This window comes from Amblyomma mixtum, chromosome 3 (genome assembly GCF_055824585.1).
Source record: "Amblyomma mixtum isolate Tamu chromosome 3, ASM5582458v1, whole genome shotgun sequence".
NCBI lineage: Eukaryota > Metazoa > Arthropoda > Arachnida > Ixodida > Ixodidae > Amblyomma > Amblyomma mixtum.
This window is the reverse complement of record NC_143014.1, coordinates 26,059,286-26,082,818: the sequence shown is the minus strand read 5'-3', so window position 1 is coordinate 26,082,818 and position 23,533 is coordinate 26,059,286. Positions and strand designations below refer to the sequence as shown.

Below are 23,533 nucleotides of genomic sequence, written 5' to 3'. Positions count from 1 at the left end.
ACCAGAATGCTATAAAACATCCTCTGCACTGAAAGGCTATGGAGGAAACAGGACCTTCAGACCCCTGAGCGATTTGGTGAGCTCTAGATCGGGAGTGAAAATGCCTAACCCCTCTCGCACCACAGCTCATGCTTCAACATTCTCATTACACACTTGCAATCATTCTGCGAGTTTTTTTTTTTTTTTTTCACTTAGCATAAAAAGCGCCGTCGACAATCACAAAATCGTCGAATCGTCCTGTGATACAGCAGTGAAGAAGTGAACGGTGTTAAACATCTGCGATACGAACATGCCTGACCACGTGCTTTTGTTGATGACAGACAGACCAACGGGTGGGCAGGCGTATAATATGAAATTTTGACTCTCACAGAAATGATTCTCAGAGCTTTATTTTCCCCACATAATGAACTCTCCCCTGACATTGATGTCAGCTTTTCTGGAAAGAAAGTGGGCTTATTATGCGAGTAAATACCATATTAGGTGGCGTCGTGGTTACGTTGAGCTGGCAGTATACAACAGTACAGGGTGCCAAAGCCAGTGCTGGTTGTCTTGGTTACAACCCCTTCTGCCGAGTTCGTTATTCTAGTATTGCTTCTTATTCCTCGAAGTACCTTTAGTCGAAGCTTTAATTTTGAAAGTACTGTCTTGAGTGAGGTCAAAGTTTTTCCAAAGCCACATTGTGCTTCGTGCAAACGTAGAAAATACAGAGAAAGCAATGGTACTTTTTATGGCAATTATTATTTGTGATTTTGCTTATTGTGATTGAAAGTGCATTGAATTTCAAAATTCGTGATGCAAGGCTTTGTTTAATAGCAGTAAAATGTTTAACAAAATTTTTCGTTTTGCTAGTTTCAGTCTGTGCAGCACCGTCGTAGTGTTGTGAGTGCAATGTTGTCTGAGCATGGGGCAGGCACCTGTGACAGTGGTTTGGAGCAACAAGAAGCACAGCCACCTTGGCTTGATGTGTGGGTGGGATGACCCAACATTATTGGCATGTTGCCAAGATAAGAAAGCAAAGAAATGCCAGCGCTTTGCCTTTACTTGCACAGGGCTGCAGGCTTTCATTTGCTGCTTGTTGCTTCACTTTATTCTTGTCTAGCTGCATTGTTTCTGCCCTGCATGAACCTGCATGTTAATGCACATGCCTGTCTGGTTAACTATTCATTTCTCTGCATGCCTGTTTACATGTTGGTGGTAGTGCCTGTCTTTCTGCATTCTGTTTCTTGCAAATTGCAAGACTTATGGGAGGGAAAAAAGCCAGTCAACAGCTTTTGTCTAGAAGCTTCTTTCCTTGGCAGGTATACCGTGTGGTGAAGAGGGGCGCAGGCTGCTATATTGAAACACTCGAGCGTTTCTAACTGCTTGAAAGCTCATCACGGAAGGAATGTTGGAGTCAGACATTCTTCTGAAAGTCTTCCTCAGTACTGCCTTTTGTTCTGAGATTAAAATATATTCTTTTACACAGCAGACTGTGTCCAGGTCAGTTTACTGTTGTCACTCTGCAAAAAGCATGCTTGAAGTGCATATTTTGCCATACTGACTGGCACTTTACAAAAGAGAAAAATAGTTGAGTATTTTATAGCTTTACCTTGTGTCGTAAAGTGCAAACTGCTTTCTTTTTCTGCAGTTTCATTATGTCTGCCTTGCAGTTCATTTATTTTACTCCATGATGTGAATGCCAGAGACATGAGCCTACTGTGCAGTTGCATCTTTGCAGCCAGGATAACAGTGATGAGTTTATTTGGAGGTTTTTAATACGCATTGATGCCTTATTAACTACCTTGCCATGCGAGTTATTAGCTGACAGCAGTGGATTAAAGGGTGCAGGCTGTAGTATTGCTGCTGGCTTGCATGCTTGCACTTGTCTTTTTGTCTTGTTGCACTTGCTCTGTGGATCATGGCTTGGTGGGGAATGCCTTGTGCTCTTTGTTCATCTATGGCATGCCTTGCCTGGCCAAGCACCGGATGCACATAAGTGTGCAGCTGTGATGGTAAGCCACAGTGTGCTTCTGAAGTAGTGTTTACAAGAGGAAGGAAGTTTGGAATTTCATGGCTCATGGTTGGACCAGTCTGTGTTCTGGCACTATTGGAGCTGTGACATACTTAGCTGTCATGAACAGTGTATACAGTGTGTTGCTGTAATGTGTGTAAAATTGTGAGGCAACTTATGTCTTTGTGCATGTTGCTGTGCTACTATAGATGTACTCAGTTTCTGTGTTTTTAGCTCTTTGGTGCAGTTATTAACGTTTGTCCCTTGTGTGTGTTAATGCAGGCCTCTTTGCTTTGTTTTGTAAGTTGACCACATGAAAACTTAGGACATGTTTTGGAAGTAGACAACACAGTGCAGCATAGATGCTTCTCTGATTAGATGCATCATCAACGATCGTCAGTACTTATCAGAGTCTAGTATCCATCAATAGGATTAGCAGACCAAGATCCATCATTGCTTTCTGTGTTGTTACTGCTGCCGCAGATAGATTGGTAAAGGTTTGTTGGAATTGGAGGAATCAAAATGCTGCACCTTTGTCCCAGTATGAGGACAACAGCACATCTCTTTTCATGCTGAACTCCCATTCATACTTTCCATTTTGTGACCTGACACCGTGAACGCTTGTTTTGACAGTAGTTTGAAATTTGTCGAAATGAATTTGCATTCTTGGTGAATTCTTGCTCTACACCTGGGTGCACATCAAGCAGTTATGGTGGTACCGCCTGTTGAGATTAGTGACATTTACGGCTGCATTATTCATTTGCTATGGGGAAATCTTTGTGCTGTTGACTTGCATTAGGCCTTATTGTAAATTGCAGCCACTGTGTAAAAAAGCAGCCCTATTATGATGCGTTAGAAGAAGCCATATGATGCTGTGTACCAGTGTGAAGTGTACCAGTGAGCCTGCAGCCACTGTAGACTGGAAAGTGAAGACTGTGCACTGATCTGTCATCTCGTACGTGTGGACACACCTTGCAGATGGGTTGAATGAGTAGTGTGAGAGAAGAGAGAAATGCTCCTTATGGAGAAGACACTTCAGGTGCAGATGTGACCATGGCTTGAGAGAAATGCTGCTTCCGAAGAAGACAAGGATATGAAACCTGAAATGGTTTAACTGTCAACATGACTGCAACAGGGCATTCTGCCAGCAATGCTTTGGTTGCTTTAGAGCTGAGAGCCAGTCTTGAAGCACAGTTCACACCCTTCACTCCCAGGACGATAGAATAAACAAAATGCCAGCTCTTGTAGGTGTTGCAGTGGCAGTGAGAGGGTGGAGCTAAAATGTATCTTGCTCTCAGTGTGCTGTCCTCATTTTGAGCAGTTTTGCCATTTTCCTCCACTCATGTTCATGCGTTATGCCCAAGACTATGTATGCCTCCAATGCCGTATGCTTCCTATTTGTGCTTAACTTATTTAGGAGTGACATTGGTCAGAAGAGCTGCTCCGTGAGCCTTGTATATTTCAAGTGTTCACTGTGGAGGGCGTGCATATATACATGTGTGTAGAGTCACTAGATCAGTTTTCAGGGTACCGCGATCCCCCTCTCCGCACCACAGGGCTGCTCCCATTTGATGTGCTTCAGATGTTCTCGGCACTACAATCACATCGATCGTTTTCTGTGTATCCGCTTTCGCCGTGCAGTTATTATATGTGATAAATTAAACTTTTGTGTAGTAGCAACAGCTAACAACAGCGTTAACATGAATGGATGCTCAGAAAATAAGGGAAACTTTATTTTTGGAACTTGAGGAAGGTCCATGTATGTGCGTCCAGCAGGAAAGCCCAGTGGCTTTGGACGCCCGCCGCTCCATTGCAATCCCTACAAATGTGAGTGCTTTCTTTTTTGGCAGCATTGGGTCGTGGTAGCCATATTTCTTTCAAGTCCGGCGGCGTGAGTAAAAGGAACACAGTGCTGTGAAAACTCATCCAGTGACTCTACATGTATGCACTACAAGCAGGAAATGTCAGCCACACCTCTAAAGCACCACCTTTTAATTCATATTTTGCCTCCTTTGGCATGATTTCTTGTCCTATGGAGTTTGAAGAGCCAGGTTCCACTGTAAGTTATACAGATAAACAGTACATGTCATGAGGTTTTGTCATTTTGATTCTTGATTTAGTGGGCCTTTCCAAGCCTTCTCAACCCCTGCTCTGCCCTGAAAGTGAAGCCTTACATAATATGCTTTTGCTGGGATACCCATTGCTCACTGAGAAGGATGCATGAAATTTATGATCATTCAGGAGACTAAACATTCAGGCATTCTTGACGTGCAAAACAAATAATGTTAACTCTATATTGGAAACCTTAAGTTGATGTTGCCCAGATATTTTTACATGTGTATGCACTTGCTCTGTAGGCACTTGTTGGGGATTTTATAAAACTTTATACTCTTAAAGTTCTCTATTGGAATGCACAGGCGCGGACTGAAGTAAATGGAGTGCTCCGCATAAGAAAGAACTGCATGTCGGCGGCGCCTAGCCGAACCAGATGAAAGCTCGCAACCACCACTGCCACGCCATCACGCACACAGATGCTGGCTCAAAAAGAATTTCAGGAAGCGATGCAAAGGAACGGGAGTTATTCAATGAAGAAATTTCAAAACACAAGCAAACAAAATGCTTTTGTTGGCGGGGCTTCCCATTTCGCTCACCCTAAGACGACATTGGGAGGGGACCAATCAAAATAGCCTGTTTGAGTGAGCACGTCGCGGAAGTTCGCACATCATGGTTGCCTGGTCGTTGTCACTCATTCTTGCTAAGGCTGGCAGCGTCGTTTCCATGGTTACAACCATGGGAACGCCCAGCTTGCCCAGCGATGTTGTATCGTCACGTCGATGGTGCAGAACGGAACATTAATTAATGGCCTTCCCTGACTTATTCAAACTCCAGCGTGAGGTACTTTTTAGCATAACGCGTGCCGCTACCGCCCGCGCGTACCGTGCCCTGCCACTGCGCGCTGATGACGGGAACGTGGCGCCATCTGGCGTCCGCGCCCGATGATCTTCCTCAAGCTGTCGATGTGCACTGGTAAATGTCTGTCTGTGTGTGTGCGTTCGTGTCCTTCCTTCCTAGGGACCGAAACGAACGCTTGGAGAATGCAGTGGCTCGATCAGGTTGATTCCGCCGAGCCCATAGAGTTTACTATTGTCTATAGGGAAAGCCGGCGGCGCTGCACTTCATCCACAGTGAACGCTCAAAGCATGCGCCCGGGATCTACTTGGTGCGAGACAGTCTTTTTTTTTTTTTTTGAGGGGGGGGGGGGGGGGGGGACACGGGAGTATCACTACTAAGATGTTCATTCTGAAAACGCTGTTCGTGTGTGCGCACACTTTGACGCGAAAGCAGCGTGCAAAAGCCATAGTAGCGAAACCGCAACAGCACACGACGCCAATAAAACAGTTTCTTACTATTACCTAGAGGGGAAGCTGGCGGCGCTGCACTTCAGCCACCATTAAAGTCACTGGAACTCTGAAAGTACCGCAACCAGCGGGCGGCGCGCGGGCAACATTGGGGTGTTGTTGCCAGAGGTGGTCCAGCGCGACGAGCGCGTCGTCTGCTATGCGAAGAAAGTCTCCCTTGCGGCCGCCTTGTTCATTGCTTTTGCGCAAAAATTAATCAATGAAAGTATTCATGACTGAGAGCTAGGTGAGGTGAGGGTTTACGAAAACCTTGAAAGCGTCGTACGACAGCTGCGCAGCCTCTCGTATTCTTGAGCCCACGGGTGTGCGCTAACAACGCAAGAAGCAGGCGTGTCCTATCGCTTTCGTGAGAGGTTCGCAAACGCATGTTTTCGGGACCCGGAAAACTTTAAAGCCGGCAGGCAGCGAACATACGAGCGAGATATAGCAAAACGTTTAGTAAATCGGTTCACCTAGAAGTCTGATGCGCATAAAACGTTCCCTTTACGCTTACTGTTTCCTGCCGCCTGTTCTTCCCTCCGTGTGGTCAGTCGCCGGTCGGAAGCTTGTTGGTGGTAGTTGGCCGACCCCAAGGTCTACGAGGGGGCCAACGCTCTAACTATGCGGCCAGATAGCCATATAGCATGCGGACGCGCTGTGGCTGTATTTCGATGGAGGCGAAATACAAAAACGCCCGTGCGCAATGCGATGTAAATACCCGTTAAATAACTCCAGGTGGCATAAATTCCCCACTGCGCTCCACTTCGCCACCCCTCATAGCTAACGTGTCACTTCAAGACGTTGAACTCCGCAATTTATTATTTTTTATTTAAGCCCCATTAGCCAATATCAATGACCAGCAGGGAAAAAAAATCTCGTAAAACAACGTCTCCGAAGGCATTTATAGCTGTCACACTCACACAAACACTGACACACGACGCAGAGAGACACGCACACGCACGCACACAGGCACACGCGGTGCACAAAGACGCGCGCACACAGATACGCACGCAGACACACGCATGCACTGAGAAAAACACGCATACACAGACACACATGCGCGCACACAGACAGGCGCGCGCAGACACACACGCACGCGCACAGAGACACGCACACGCACGCAGACATACGCTCAGATATAGACACACACACACACACACACACACACACACACACACACACACACACACACACACACACACACACACACACACACACACACACACACACACACACACACACACACACACACAGAGAGAGAGAGAGGCGATATTGTACTTGCTACTTCGTAAAACTAAAACACGCCGTCCAGCCACCTCGGAAGCACTGCGCCCCGTCGGGTTCTAGAGCGAGTGGACCATCTATGGAGGTGCCTGATCACGTGATAGCAACTGGCCAATAGGCGGCGCAGCGGCGAAGAGAAAACAGCTGCGGTACTTTCAGAGTTCCAGTGACTTTAGCCACCATGAACGCTCAAAGCATCTTGGAACGGTGAGCTACTTATTGCGAGACTGTCGTATTTTTTTCGGGAACACTGAGTGGCACTACTGAGATGTTTCGTTCCGAAAACGCTGTGTGTGTGTGCGCAGACGACTTTCGCACGAACGCAGTGCGCAAAAGCCATAGTAGTGAAAACTCAGCGACACACGACGCCAATAAAAGGTTTCACTTTTTCGAAATGCCATTAAAAAACCTCTAGTAAGCTACATTTTTTTAAAAACATATTTTTTTAAAAAATGCGCCTGTTAATCACGAAATATTAGTTTTTGTAGTGTTCATTACTTGGCCAATAAAAAAGCTAGCCGTCTCTTATTTTGGGCAAACTTTGCATTTACATGCTTTTCTGCTCGTTTGTTGCAATTTACAGACAGGATATGGAATGTTAGGACATTCGATGCTTTGAGCGCCCATGGTGGCTGAAGTGGTCTCGAGGTGCCTCCATGCAAACTCCCATAGACGGGGCGCCAGCTTTCCCTGTAGTAATAGTAAGGAAATGTATGCAATAAAAGGTCACTGTAAAAGGTTTTTCTTCTTTTTTTTCAAAATGCATTAAAAAAAACCTTTCAAAGGTGTAAGCAACAAAATTTTTTTCTGAAAACATGTTCCCTTTCTAAAGTGCGCCTGCTAAGCACGAAATATTAGTTTTTGTAGTGTTCAACACTTGGTCAATCGGAGAACGAGTCGTCTCTTATTTTGGGCAAACTTTGCATTTACATGCTTTTCTCCTTATTTGTTGCAATCAGACAGGATATTGAATGTTAGGACATTCTTGATTATCAAAGATTATCAAGGGCAGCCAGTTCTCGAGCAACGGCGTGAGCCCACAGCACCGCGTCAACTCCGAGCGTCGTCTCCGAAACCGACAAACAGGCTAACGCCGAGGGCCGGGAGACCCCGAGCAGGGGCAGACGTAAAGCCGTCGACACTATCTCTCGACAGCGAGAGAGAGAAATAATTTACTGCCGGAACCGCGTATGTGCGCGAGCGTATTCGGCGTGACTTGTGCCTCGAGTATTGCGGAGAACGGCGGCCGCATGGGCGGTCCTAAGTCCGCCTGCCCGAGAAATAGGATCTTGCGCAGCACGCCGGAGCGCTCGTTGAACACGTCCCTCTGCCGTGAGCGCTCTGGAAGCCATCGCGCCCTTTTTTAGAGGCTCTCTTCGCCTATTCTCGAGTTCTCCGCTTATAGCATGCGCTGAAATAAACGGTCCGTATTTGTGTATAACGATGAAAGGAATTCCCTTCCATTCTCTTTATGAACCACAGTTGAACAGTGACGAGGTCGCGGCCACACGCCGCTGTGAAAAATTCTGAATTCTAGTGACATTCAAAGCGGGCATGAACAATTTGTATTTCTAGCAAGACCATGAAAACTTCTCTTCACGTCGGTACTGGAGTACCGTAGACGTAAGCGTACAGCGACGTTAGTTCAAATGTGCAGTGCCCACCGACGAACCCTTTGATGAAAAGTTTACTTGCAGTTTTCTACAGTGCACCCAAAAATTCGAGTGTAATCAACAGAAGTGTTGAGACGCGGAGCCTGCAGACAACCTCGAGCTCGGTACGCATTCCGCTAAAGCTGCAAGACAGGCGCTGCGCTTCTGCGCTATATCGGAGCACGGACGTTCACTAAAAAGCACAACGATCCAAACTGGTTGGCAGTCTGGTAACTGTGGAGCATAGAGTTTCTTACTACTACCTAGAGGGAAAGCTGGCGGCGCTGCACTTCAGCCAACATGGACGCTCAAAGCATCATGGGGCGGTGAGCTACTTGTTGCGGCACAGTCGTAGTTTTTCGGGAACACAGAGTGGCAGTACCAAGGCGTTTCATTCCGAAAACGTAGTTCGTGTGTGCGCAGACGACTTTCGCGCGAACGCAGTGTGCAAAAGCCACAGTAGTGAAGACGCGACGACACACGACGCCAATAAAAGGTTTTACTCTTCCGAAATGCCATTAAAAAACCTCTTAAAGTATCTAAACAATAACATTTTTTTTGAAAACATATTTACTTTTAAAAGTGCGCCTGTTAATTACGAAATATTAGTTTTTTTAGTGTTCATCACTTGGCCAATAGGAAAGCTAGTCATGTCTTATTTTAGGCAAACTTTGCACTTAAATGCTTTTCTGCTCGTTTGTTGCAATCATTAGACAAGATATTGAATGTTAGGACGTTTGTAGCTATCAAACAGCTTTATTTTTTTATTATTTTTTGGCCAAAAGTTACAGTTCCGCAACAAGTAGCTCACCGCCCCATGATGCTTTGAGCGCCCATGGTGGCTGAGGTGGTCACGTGGGGTCTCCATGCAAACTCCCATAGACGGCTTGCCAGCTTTCCCTCTAGGTAGTAGTAAGAAACTCTATGCTGTGGAGGGCCTATTTCCCATGCGTCAGTGCGCAAAAGGGCCCTCGGCAGCGGAGCAGCGGCGTCAGAGGAGGATGGCTTGCAGAGGCTGAGCGCGTGACGTTATGCTCCCTCCTAGTTTTTGTTTTCCTCCATGCTTATAGGTAATAGTAAGAAACTCTATGGCCCAGCCACTCTCAGATGTGCACAGAGAGCTGCTAAACCCTTTGACGCAGAACAATAGCCAGAGCCTTGTGGTGTTTTTTTTTTTGTTTTGCTTTCTTTGAAGTGCTTTTACGTCAGGCAAACGTTGATTTCGTTGGTCTAATACAAAACCCCAAAACATGGCAAAACGTACATTCATTTAATAACCTAGTTTGCTGTATATTTATTGTTTGTCCAATCATCAAGCTCCCGCCGGATGATGCCACATCCGCTGCTGAAAACCGCTGCTGTGTGGTGACACCATCATTCATTATTACAGCGCAAAGACGGCACAGAACAAGAAGGGGACACAACAGCGGTGTTGTGTCCCCTTCTTGTTCTGTGCCGTGACACCATCAGCGCCATGGATTTGTTTTTGCGAGCTAATTAAAGTATTAAAAGCCGGAATATACGCGGTACGACCAATGTTAATAGCATCACTGTATTTCATTCTATGCAACCAACAGGCAAAACAATGCACTAATACCCCTGTCAAGCGGGCAAGTTAAGTGCACTTAAGGAGAGTGTACTTCGCTGTAAGTACACTTTGCCGCATCTAACGACGCAAGTGGAGTGTCACTCGCAGAAGAGTGCACTCCGCTGAGAGTGCGTTCACAGACCACACTTTGCTGGTCGAGTGCGTAGCCTCGACGCCAGCGGTTCCAATGTACAAAATTTATAGTGCATAAAAAGTACTTACAACTTTATTTTACGTGCTATAACACTATTTTCAGAAAAAAGTTCCTTGGTAATAGCTACAAGCGAAGCAACAAAACAAGTAAACGTGACCAGATGCAACATTGCTGCCCGCCGCCATCTTGTTTGCTGTCAAAATTCTGGATAGTCTTGGCTTTTCTTCTATTTTCATTTTTTTCATCGCTAAAAACTGTTGAGCCTCGTTTTATTTGCGCTATCACGTTAAGCAATCAAATATTATGTCTTTTTTTCTTTTCCATCGTCCTGTTCAGAAATTCCGCTCATTTTCTGTCGCCATTTTTTTTTACTATGAGTGCACTTTGCTTTCCCGTTTAGCACCGCGTAGCCCAAAGTGTCACTCGGGATGGCGAGTGACACTTTGCACAGAGGAGTTAAGATCGCTGGCTTGTGTCTGTCGTGGCTCATTCTCAGATTAGTGGGCGTATACGGGTATGTACAGTATTGTGCATCGCTATCGTGAAGACTTCAAAAAATTTTTCGCCTCCAATGCTGGCTCGTTTACGCTGAAAGTGCCCACAGAACTGTGGGTGTTGCGGCAGCTTTTTTCTCGTAGTAAGTTTGTCGACAGTACTTACCGGCTTCACCCGCGCATTATGTGAATCTATAAGCGTCTGCCCAGAAACTGACAAACCCATAGCTACCCTCTCTGGGATTTCGAGGAAGGGCGTTAGTGGCGCCATCTGCTGTTTGCACAGGAAAGCGCCATGACGCGAAGGGCGCCGAGGTCAGCATTATAAGCTACGCAGGTCCTTCGATGGCGCCACTGCCGCCCTTCGCGGCCATCCGGCGCTGGCGGCTTTCAGTTCGTCGATCTCGGCGCAGACGATTACGTTTACATCATCCGTGGCTGAATCAAGTAAGTGTCGTTGTAAAACTTGCTACGGGACAAAAGTTACCGCAATACGCAAGCTCTGTGCTGCTTGTCGCCGTAAGATCTGAAGGCACGCGAAATGTGATTACCCGAGCTCTGCTCCGCACATGGCAGCGCGATAGGCAGTGCGCTGTCTCGGTGGCGATAAGCTAAGGCGATAAGAGCGGGCGCAGTACACAGTCAATGTGCATGCATTGGTCCTGCGTCGGCGCCTCAGTGATAACTGTAGTAAATTGACACGAAACTGCGGCAGTACGTAAAGTGTTTCGAGCGCGTTTCGAGCGCAGGTGAGTCCCAGAGGCAACGAAAGTTTGAAACACGGGGTTATTTGCGGCGTCAACGCGCTTCCAGCTGTTTCGGATGAAGCGGCTTAATGGTAGAGCCGTCCTCGCGAGCTCTACATTATCAAGACAGCGGTCTGTGCATTCCAAAATGCACGCTCGCTACACAGTGCGCGACCATCTGATCATGATCATAAGCACGACATAGACGCTGACCGAATGCGAGGCAAGCGGCGCGACGCTAGGGGCCCTGCACATGCGCGTGGTGACTTTGAGGTTTCGCTTGGCTCGGCTAGGAGGCGCTGACGCGCATTTTTTTCTAGAGTTCCTGTGACTTCAGTTTTTTCTTGTGCGCCGCGCTCTGTTTACCTCTGTCCACACCTGTACGTACTAGCAACAGTCTACACAGCGAATGCGCAAATGACCAGTTGGCATCTGTGCCAACTACCTAAGGTCGCTTCGATTTGGCTACACAATCTGCACTAGTTCACATAAGTGCCATGCCAGTGCGGCGCCAGTTCCTGAAGCGAGAGTGTAGCCCAATAGTAGTGTTGTCAGTGTTGCGGACAAATCTTTGAAACGTGCAGACATATTTGTGTTTCTCATGTGGTATGACATATGCATGGGATTGTGCTAGTTGTATTAAACGCTGTGCAATAGTTTGAAGTGATGCATCTTGTGGAGCACCCATTAAATTTGTTAATTCCAAAACGGATGAAGAATTTGACACGACCCTTTATATTGCATAGTGCAAAGTGGTGCGGGTCGACCTTCACAGAGTCAGTGGGTACTTTGAAGAGGCAGGAAAGAAAATACTTGGACTTTGAATTCAAGAGGTTATTCATACTGTCGCTTGAGATGATCTCCGACAGTTTCTGCATGCTGCGTAGGCTGTCGCCATTCCGTCCTGAAAAGTGTCTGCGGTTGTCCACCATTTACAGCAAAAAAGAGTTGCCTGGTAACTTAGACTCATTTGAACTTCACTGTCAGCGGACAGTGGCAGCAGAGTGACTACCAGAGACTGACTGGCAGGTGAAAGCATGCCAGCTGACTGACGACCTCAAAGCCAGTCGCTACTGAAAGCGGAGGTGCGGATGATGCCACAGCAAGTCTTCACGAACTTTGCGATCACTCATGTATTAAAAAAGGTTTCATCTTCTGTCTATTATACAAATGCTCCTTCATGATGTGTGTAATAACATTTGCACACGAAAATGAAATGGTGTAGAGCAACATGCGATTGAGGCTGGACAGAAAAATGAAAACCCATATGCAGTGCACCCGCCAGCCAGTCACTCACACGCATGTCACAGACGTGCACACCCACGCATGCACAGTGTCATTTCAGCTGTTTGCTGAGGGCACGACGCAGATGCCATGTCTAGCACGCGTATACGCCTGTCTCTACACCAGTCACCAAGATAAGGATGGCTGCGAACCTGTCTACTATGGAGCACATTAAGCATCTTTTACTATTTGCGCGAGATGAGAACTTGCCGTGAGGCTAGCACAGGAGAACCCATGCAGCACAAAATCAAATCAAGTGCCAACGTTCAGGGGGTGCTAGTTGCACTGACAAATCTAGTGCGAGAGTGCTGCACCACCTGAACTGGTGCAGGAAGTGTAGCCGAATCGAGACCTCTAGTTGACGGACAGAGACCAAACCGATTTGCCTTTGATTTTGCTGCAAATTTATTGCAAGATAGGAATTGGTAAATATATGCCAGGGGCCGTATTTTGGAAGGGTTCATTTTATTTGGCTGTGACTTCAGTCGTGACAACAGTAACAGAAGGTGGGGAAGCAGATGACCAACTACGTGGCAGCATGCTCAAATTTTTTTCTTTTCTTTTGCCGTTTAATTTTTTTTGACATGTCTAATGTGTCATCGTGCTCGCTTACTTGGCAGCAAGGACATTAGTTGTCCGGCATACATAAACAGTGCTATCATGGCTGGTACTTGTAGTTGCAACGGTGCTGAAGTTTTCATTCTTTTGAAACAAAGTTGTGTGTCGCCATCCCGGAAAACTCCTATAGCACAACACTTGCTAAAGTAGCAGCATGGGAATGTATTTGCGAACAAAGGTCAGCATAGGCATGTTTCTGCCATGTTCTGCTGTGGCCTATGTCACTAGCAAGCTGCAACCTTTCACAAGTACCAAATGGAAAGTGAATAGTTAGAAAATATGGCCCCAGTTCAGATAGGCTTGCTCTGCTTTTGCAGGGATGTTAAGACCTTACCATGTGCACATGGAAACACTTGGGGAAAAACATGACTGACTACACCAATGCCACCAGTCTGGTGCTTTCGTTGGTGCAAAGCATGGAGGCACCGTGAGGCTACAGGAGCGCTCCACCCGGTTGGAGTGAATTCACGAAGCATCGCAGCAGTGGTGCTGGAAGGAGTGCTAGTACAATGTGGCATTCCTGTATGCACACATGCACCCTGTCTCAAGTATACTGATGCGTAGAGGTGCATAGTGTACACCTTTTGCAGCACTGTCATAACAGTTGAGCTCCTTTTTATTTTTTTTACAATGGGAGTCGTTAATAGAAGCTTAGTCTAAGTCGTCATGTAATTAAAGCTGGTTGTAGGTTATGCTTGCCTTGGCTTAGATCAGTGCGAAGCTATGGCAATCCAAGATTTGAGCCAAGAGAAGAAGAAAAAGAAGGCGAGTGAAAAAGAGTAGAAAACTTGGGGGCAAAGGAAGGAACTCTCAATGAATACTTTGACCAAGCTGCAGCCTATTTTAACCAGTAAATTTTTTTTCTTTGCATCGTTTCCACAGGGAAAAAAAAAAAAATACTGAAAGGGCCTCTGAAATGGTTTTTGGTGGACCAGGCTGGAGGATTCTGACATTTGTACCACTACTCGGTGTTTTCTCACAATGATTTCTTATGTCTGTGATCTCTGAAGCGAGCTTTCCGTGATTAAAACTTGCCCTTTTCTTAAAGGGTCCCTGAAGAGGGTGTTTGAAGTTGGCTATAAAATGCTTGCATTATGCAGAGTGCAGGCCACCGAGCGTTGATGCCGCGTACAAGACCTCAAAAGCGAGCCGATAATTTACAATACAATTTTAACAACTCCCGCTTCCGTGTCTCGTGGTGACCAGCGGTACCGAGCTTTCGCCCAAATTCGCGCGCATTGGATTGTGTAGCGCTCTTTATGTCAGCAGCGAAATGCCATCATTGGTTCGCCGTGAAAGCGCTGTCGATGCCAAACTAGTTTAGGAGGTGGTGGCTCCGCCCCCGGGGAATTCCCACGTGCGTCGGCGGAGGGGCCCAGTGCGTGGAGCCGGCGGACCGACATTTCAGCCTGCAAAAAGTGACGAGAGGAGAGGGAAAGGCGCGGAGACGTGGAAATTCCAATTTTGACTACAAGTAACCCAGCTTCCACAAAACGTGTCAGAAAAATTTTTGCTGAAGAATATTTGTGACTCTGCATCCTTTAGCATCCCAGGCATATCAAATCTTTGTTGAGGCCCCCTTTCACAGCCCCTTTAAGGCTGTTTCACATGCAAGCGACTAAGCGATTGAGCGGCGCGTTGCAGTGAAAATTCTGACTTGTTTGGAACCTCGCTGATCACTGCCACGTCTACTCAAAACAGGTTTTTGTGCTGCAGCAGTAGGATTTGCTAGCGCTTTTGCTTGCATGTGAAACAGGCATTATGCCTCGGTTTCCGCCTCAAATTGTATACCATACTAACTGGGGCTATGTCTACAAGTACCTTGTGATGAGTTGTCATTTTCTAGGTGGGTAAGGCTAAGTAGCTGAGCAGCTAATTGGCTGAACGGATTTTGCCAACCACTGTTTCTACCAAGCTCACTGTGTGCAGGCAAGATTAATTCTGATCGGACCGCAATTTGTATCTTACCATAAATCCAGAACTTAAGTATTGTTACAACCCTTCGCTCTACACGACCAAAAAAGAAACAAAAAAATGGTGAACCATGCAGCTTTGTGAGCAGACAGATCTAACTGTCCTGTAGCAGCACTGTATTGGCTTGAAGGCTTGTACTAGTTTGTCCGCTTGAAACATATTTTTAAAAAGCAAACCCAATTAGACATTGCCTAGGCAATGTTCGCCATCCACTTGCCACACCATGGGCAGGCAAATCTGAATATGAAAATGCATGGAGAGATGGAGCCCTAATTCTTTAAGACACTGTAATTTAGAGATTTATTGTAAATCATAGGGCTCAACCATAGCTTCTAAGCCTGACTTGAATGCTCAAAGTGACCATCTGTCTAGACTTGTTGAATATGCCTGCGAAGGTTGTTTTTGGGTCCCTTAAAGAAAGCAAATGGTGCCATTGTTGTACTTTGGCATTCCATAGAGTAGAACTCGCTCAGTATTGTATAAAGGAACAACCTTGTCTAAATGATGTCATTTGAGCTCGTAAAGGAAGTTTAAACCTTTGTTGTTAGTGTTGGGGATTGACCTATGAAAGCCTTTAAGTGTACTTTTCGGAAACTGAACTGGCAAACTGTCCTCTCATAAATGAAAATGCTGGTTGAGCTCTAAGCCTCATTGCCCTAAATGATACCCCTTCGTGCTTTCTTCAGCGTAGCATTGTCGGCTGTGGTGTACATCAGCATACGGCTAAGACGTTATCGAGCAGGCTGATTAACTAATAGTAAATAGTCAACTTTTTAACTGCAGTTGAGCTAAGTTATTTGAATTATTGACTGGATCGAGCGCATAGATATCCCCTTGAAAATCCTGTGTAAACGTGTAGGAAAGTCTCGCAGTACACTGAACTACAAATTCGTTGATCATTCAATATATCAAACTGCGCGCTGTGCCCCTACATGTGGCGCTTATCCTAATGATGCTTTTCAATCACCTTTCGCGCGCAGAGACTGGTCGGCTGCACGGCCTTGGGGACCTGCTGACAGCATTAGCGCTGTGAAACCATGTGGCGAGGTGAACGTGCAGTGTGCTTAAGGCAGTGTCACCAAATTGGGGGGAAATTTTCAATACTGGGTGAAGACTGGAACTGCAAAGGGAAATTAAATTTTAGTCTATGCAAAATGTAGAACATTTTTGTGATCGTGGTAAAACGGTCTCCAAATCAAGACTGTGAAGGCTATGATCTCTCCGAGAAGGTGCGGTCAGTCGTCGTACTTGGCTGCATAGCATTAGCTGTGGTATAGTGACTGGAATGTCTGTGGAATGAGAATATATTTCTGTCGTCTGAGAGCCTACGCTTAATTGCCATGTGCCCTGATGAGGTGTGGTATGAGACCTCACAGAGCAGGAACTTCAAAGACATGCCGACGTTCCCTGACCTAATCAAGGTGAATGAGTACTTTTTTAACTAGCCACACTCAAACAATGAACTGAAAGAAATTTTCAGTCAAATTACTAATGTGAGTTTAGAAGAGAGACCAGACATGCATAGATGCCATTATTGCGGTGGCTGTTCTGCGCATGTCACTAGGGAATCGTGGGCTCGTTTGAAGAGCTGTTGAGCTACCTTCGCAGTAGCAGCTCGCACAGTACACATGCAGTACTCATGCAGTTCCCCATAAATGATACAAAACTAGTTAGAAAGGGTTTTATCTGTGCATTGTGCATGGAAATAAAAATTTTGTGAGAAGTCATGTTTCTTTACTACTGCTTCATTGCAAATTTTGCCTAAATTTTGTCTAGGGTCAAAAACAAAGGTCTAAATAACGTGAAATTGCCAAAAGCAGAACCCTCATGATAATTTTGCTCGTTTAGCAGTTGCAATAGAAACAAAGTTTCCACAAATGATTTGTATGGGTCGCCTTGAATAAAAGCGATTTGATCAACTTTAAGGTGAAATTTCGGCTTCAAATAATGATAGCTCCTCAACTTTATAGTTTAGTATGTATGATCCAGAGGGGTGCCTAATTGTTTGTGGGCTCTGGGTTTATTTTTAATTCATTCTTTGCTGCTGCTCACTCTAAAGTTACTATTTGTGCAGAAGAATATTTTGTGGTAAAAAAGTGGAAACTTTTGTGTTCTGAAGGGGGAAAAGCCACCTGAGCTGTACAGATGGCCTTGGGTCTCCTGCACTCGTTTTCTGTTGCACTGCTGTCATGCAATGAAGCCAACCCAACTAAAGCCTGTTGTTGGCCGTTCCCTGGCTTTCCTTTCTGCTGAACATTGCAGAAACCAGTTGTACCTTAATTTTAATGAGCGATTATTCTATTTATAGCCTACAGATAACAGGATGAGACCTCTTATGATAGGCAGTGGCTGGATCCAAAGAACCATCTGCTACAGCTTCGATGCGAAGCAGGTTAGGCCTACCAATGCCCAGCGAGTGGCGTGCCAGTCAGTCGCTGGAAGAGACTTACCACTAGCATGGGTGCAATGTATTCTTTCTTGAGCGTTACTAATAAGCTTATCTACTGGCATTTTTTGTATACTGAATTATCAGTATATCGAAATATTTCGTGATCCTGTTCGAGTTCTATATATCCAGGTTTGACTGTATTACTTCCAGGCTCCTCATTTACTGAGAGGTTTGTAGTCCACTGTAAGTAATATCTGTGTTTTTTTTTTATTATTGTGCAAATTTACCCTTTCGCATAAATTAAAGGAAAAGATACAGGCTGGTTTTTGCCGATGGAGGCCAACAAACTAGGCTCTATGGTGAGGCTCATGTGTGCCCACGTGTGTGTATGGGTGGAAGCTTGGTTGGTTGCCCTGGCTGTGGAGATCAGTTTTTAGATTTCCGAAAATGCCATTCTCGTTGCCGCCGCAGTGCAACGAGTTTTGGTGCTGCATGTGAGATAAGCCGAATATACATGGCTGGAGAGAGTGTTAGCCACACCTGCGAGCGTGCATCACACAATGGCACAGGCTCGTAGGCATGGCTAGCACTGTCTCTGGTCGCCTGTATTCAGTTTCCTTCGCCTTGGGCTTGGGAAATACTTTGGGCTGCAGCGGCGACAAAAAGGACATTTTCGAAAATCTGAAAACTGATATGGACATTACTTACCAACCTCGCAGTAAATGAGGAACCTAGCAGGAATAGCTAAAACTTAACTATTCAGTATGAGGTAACATATCTTAGCTCCATTCTAACACCATTGCAGACTATGCTGTGTTGAAGAAAGCTCTCTTTTAACTCAGAAAAGCTTATTTTTAAATACTGTTAGCTGTCGGGTGAAATAACCTGGTTCGGTTGGGCTGGTAAGACACAGCCAAAGCGATGTCCGACTTCATTGAATGTAAGTTGGCATGTATTGATGGATTTTGGCATTTTGATGACAAAGACTGCTTTCACTGAGGATGGGGCTTTATATAAGCTAGAAAAGATGAAGAAATGAAATACAGGTATCCATTTTTGCAAGCAACCTGCAGTGCGTCAAGACAGCTTTTTCACGCGATTCCCTAAGCCGATGCTATGCTGTCATTGATATTCAAACGGAGTTTATATTTTTTTTTAGATGTCCTGAGTTTGAATCGAGTCGCGGAAAAATTTTAGACTGAATTTGCTGGGCAAAAATTCAGCAGAGACACTTAAGACAGCTTACTGTGTGAGATTGTGAAAGCATTAAAGTGCAGAGTCATGCCAGGCTGCATAATGATGTAGAGTCATGCCTATGACAATGAGGAATAACTTTGCAATTTGTTTGGTCAATCATATACACCTTACCTATGTTACTTGTAAAGTGCTGAGTCATGCTACATTGCAGAACAATTATAGGTCATTATATGCATACTTTGAATGCTACTTGTTAAGTGTTGAGTCATGCTATGTTGCAGAATGGTTATTGGTTATGACTGTGACTACGCGTCATAACTACGCATACTTGGTATGTACAAACGCCATACACCTTAGATTACGTTACTTGTAAAGTGCGGAGTCATTATGCATTGTGGAATGACAGTCATGACTATGGCTACGAGTCATGACTTTCATAGGTCATGGTATGTTACATTTCATCATTCATGATTGTACATTTAGCTTACATGTGTTGTGACACTGTACACTGGCGCTATTGCATCCTCCTAATTTCGTGCCATCAACTGCAGACTGCATATGCTGGCTTTTGTACTAATGGGATATATGCTTTCACATGAATAAATATGCCTTTTGCTGCTAGAAAAATATGACATAGTCCAAAAAAGCAGAAGCATCATTTTTACCAAGAACAAAAATTGGATGTAGATGTCAATGCTCTCTTTAATAGCACTGCCATCAGGATGAGAACTGCAGTTTACAACTGATATTTCAGGTCACTAAATATATTAAACAGGATCTGCCAGGGAAAAATCAGCATATTTCAGTAACTCTTAACACTATAATCACGTTTTGAGAAAAGCTGTGTTTCATCACGTCACAGTTGAGGTGTGAAAAGCCAGAGAACTACAACAAAAAAGCAGGCTTTAGTTGATATTTGGCTGAGATCTAAAATGTTCGAGGCATTCACAACTGAAAAGAGGGCCTTCGCGGTGCTCGGTGGTTATGGCGCTCAGCTGCTGACCTGAAAGACGCAGGTTCGATCCCGGCCGCGCGGTAAAGTGTCGAAGGAGGTGAAATTCTAGAGGTCCGTATACTGTGCGATGTCAGTGCACGTTAAAGGACCCCAGGGGGTCAAAATTTTCAGAGCCCCTCACTACGGCGTCCCTCAAAGCCTGAGTCGCTTTAGGATGTTAAATCCTCATAAACCAAACCAAACAACTGAGAAAACTGTCCTTGAAGCACCCTGTAATATCTTTTTTTTTTTTTAACCACAAAGAAACATTTGCATGAAGCTCCTACTGGATCCCATCGACCTGCATTGCTCAACAGCACTGATAAGGATTCAGTGACTTACTTCTACAGCTCTTGCAGTAATGTTTACAAAAGAAAGTATGGCAACTGAATGGACAGTGCTTTCGTGCGATTTTTTGTGTCTACATGTGAAACCATAGTGTCCCTCTCCAACGTTGAAATTCGGGCTTGTTGGTTCATACTTCGGAGCAATAGCGCAAACAGGACAAGGGACAAAAGAACGAGTAGACACACACAGCGCTGTGTGTGTCTACTCGTTATTTTGTCCCTTGTCCTGTTTGCGCTATTGCTCCGAAGTATGTCCCTGTTCATTATTGTTTTAGCAACTGTCTTGGTGGTTCATGACAGGTATGAACAGCCAAATTTGCATAAAATATCTTGATGATGCCTGGCGTTATTTTGGTTTGTGCCATTTTTTTTAGTTAGGCAGCCTTGTTTTTAACTGGTCAGTTCGATGCGGAAGATGTAATGCATCCAATGTGTACTCATCTCTGCCTGCGGATTATATGGCTTGGTTGTGGCAGTTGTGGGACTCCAATGGCTAGTGTTGCAGTGGCCCAGACTGGATATCATGGTGGTATGCACGTGATGCCTGAGGAAAATAAAAATGTGTTCAAAATAGACAAGACAGGAAAAAAACTTGGATAAGCTCTTACAACTGAAAGTTTCTGAGATTTAACATGTTAACTACTGGACACTGATGCAGAAATAAAAAAAAGCACAAGCATAATTTAGTATCACAGTGTGCAGCAGCTAGGAAATTTCTTAACAGCCTAGTGTTTTTGAGGGGCTTGCTCTTGCATAATGACGATCAACAGGTGAGAAGAATTTGGTTGTTCAAATTAAAGTCTTCTTGCAATAAGCAGCTAAATGCAAGTGGTATGGTGCACCTGAAGGAACCTCTGTGGTCCCTCAGCCTTATGTTTATCTAGTATAGAGTCTGGTTTGGCCAGCATTAGCTAATGCTGTGTGTAGAGAAAATGCTCACTGCACAGCCTACTTGCAGGGGATAAATGGCATCTTGTGTTTGGCGTTCTATTGCTAAACGTGTGGTCACAGCTTGAAACCTACCTGCGATGGCTGCACTGTAATGCAGGCTAAGTGCAAAAATGCTGGTGTACTGAAGTTTGTGGTGATCAGCAAAAACATATCGAAGTGGTTTATATTCATGCGCAGCCCTCTTCCACAGCATCCTTCATAGCACATACTGTAGCTCTGCCATGGAAGACTCTTTTTTGCACAAATCATTGCTCTTTGCATGAGCAAGCATGCATTGCCTTGTTTTGAGCAAAAAAAAATTTTGTTAAATTGCGATGAGATATATTAATGAACACAAGGCAATGCCCCCTCTCTTGTCTAGTTGTTGTATCCTGATGCTTGAAGCTTTTGTGCATGCAGTCAGTGCAGGAGTTGAATGGAACAGGCCCAATGCATGGCTTCCTTCTCCACTATCTTTGAGTAGTCCAAAAAAATACGGAACAAAGAATTTTCTCATCTGGGGTGGTTGCATATAGTAGCTGAAATGATTTTGTGTATACAAAAGTTGTTATTGCAGATGCTCCCCCTTTGCATCTCAGATGTGAACTCAACCTCTTCACCATTCTTTGAATTGTGAAGAGCCTAGCGCACTTGTGTTGAGGGTTGTGGTTGAATGCATTGTTCTTGCGGTTAATGCATGTTGATCGCTTGATGTTCTCAATGTTTTGAAGGCGTGCTTAATGTTCTCCGGTGATATAGTAGAAAACCCTGGTCCTCCATCAGAAACACTGGATAAGGAGCTTGTTGAAGCAATGCGCTGTCTAACAAAAGTACTAGCACATGAAATCATACTTGAGGAAATAATAGCACAAGATTCTAGCTCATGGAATTATACTTGAGAAAATTCAGTCAGTGAAAATGCGCAGGATGTGGTGGAAGTTAAAACACAGCAGCTGCCCCCCATCGTCAACAAGCGGAGTGAAAGAATTATAGTCACAGAAAAGCCAATTAGCTGTTGCAATGCGCAATGTACTAGGTAATCAAGGCGAACTGGAAAACCGTTCCCACAGCAACAGTTTAGTACTTTTTGGCATTCTTGACACTGGTAAAGTATCCTGGGATGAATCGGAGACGAAATTTCTTAATCTGTGAAAAACAACTAGGCATAACCATTAGTCTTACTTCAGTAGAAAGAGCGCATAGAATTGGCAAAGAATCGACTGAGAAGACGAGGCCGATAATTGTAAATTTCAGTCTCTTTAAAAACAAGCAGTGCCTTCTGTCTGCTGCTAAGTGAAGATTACTCTAAGAATATCCGTGAAGCAAGGAGCAAGCCAGTTTCCCATGCAAAAGAGCGTGATTTAAAAAATATGCTCTTAAATTTGACAATTAACAATGCAAGGAAAAACCTATGTGTAGATGGTACTACCGGTTCAGTTAAGGAGATTATGCAATAGCAACCAAACCAGGCCCCTCCAAGGCTTTGTGCAGTCACTGATAATCGGCTGTGTGTTATTGTTGTAAAATGCCAAAGTGTCAGGAATAAGACTGCGGAATTTTCTGGCCTAGTTGACATTTTGCAGTCTAATGTTGTTATTGGCACTGAGTCTTGGCTCCAGTCTCATATTTCAAGCTCTGAATTTTTCCCATCGAAATACACAGCCTATCGCAGCGACCGTGATGCACATGGTGGAGGCGTCTTTGGGCTTGTTCATAACCGAATACAGAGTGTGCCTCTAGATTGTGCTGATGTCTATTCGGAGTGAGATTGGTGCAAATTAATACTTTTGAGTGGAAACAGCCGTATTTTGGGCTCGTTTTACAGGCCGCCTACGTCCATTAGTAAACATCCTTTACTTAGCCTCTCCCTTTCACTGTCGGCTCTGGCTTCTGAATCAATCTTGTTGGGGGGCAATTGTAACTTGCCAGACATTACATGGAACAACTGTTATCCCATTGAAGGTAGTCGTTCCGCACTTCATTTTGCTCTATGTGAAGTTGTGAGCGTTTATGGGCTATGCCAATTTGTGGATTTTCCTATGCATTTTGGATCAAATGGTGGTAATACCTTAGATTTGCTCTTTTGTAATCGAAATGATCTAGTAGAAAACGTAGTAGCCCCTCCTGAAATTAGTGATAATGAAGTGGAAGTGGGAACAATCATATGCAAATGAGTAGAAGTGCCGAAGCAATGTCACAGAAAAGGTTGTGTATGAAAATGGCAACTACTGCTGCTGTATTGTCTGCTGCATTTTTTTCTTTTTGTCCTTTGATGTTATACAAATTTATGTACCCACCTGTGATGGTCTTGTTTTTCAAGACCGCAGTATATATAAGTAAAATAAAAATATGACCCCATAATTAGAGAGCTAGATTAATATTTGCCAGTTTTCTTAGATTGTTCAAATTTCTTTCATGTCGACAAGCTGTGGACAACAATGAAAAATAAACTGTCGTCTCTGATAGTCCAGTTTTTCCCAGGATTTTCTGAAGA

At 44.7% G+C, this 23,533-nt stretch overlaps 1 protein-coding gene across 14 annotated transcripts in view; it reads left to right on the top strand.

Moving 5' to 3' along the window:
* Nucleotides 1–23,533, top strand: part of Brd8 (Bromodomain containing 8) — a 127,639-nt gene that overhangs the window by 73,567 nt on the left and 30,539 nt on the right. For 4 of the 14 annotated variants that reach the window (XM_089578426.1, XM_089578424.1, XM_089578422.1 and 1 more), the window contains one exon: nucleotides 1,299–4,082. The exons of 2 other annotated variants lie outside the window; for them this stretch is intronic. In XM_089578426.1, coding sequence (XP_089434552.1) covers nucleotides 1,299–1,358 — 60 coding nt within the window. In that variant the 3' untranslated portion in view covers nucleotides 1,359–4,082. Of the gene's footprint in view, nucleotides 1–1,298; nucleotides 4,083–12,244; nucleotides 12,467–13,525; nucleotides 13,550–16,162; nucleotides 20,251–23,533 lie in introns of those variants that run through there. 8 more of the 14 variants (XM_089578429.1, XM_089578425.1, XM_089578435.1 and 5 more) reach the window with 4 other exon arrangements.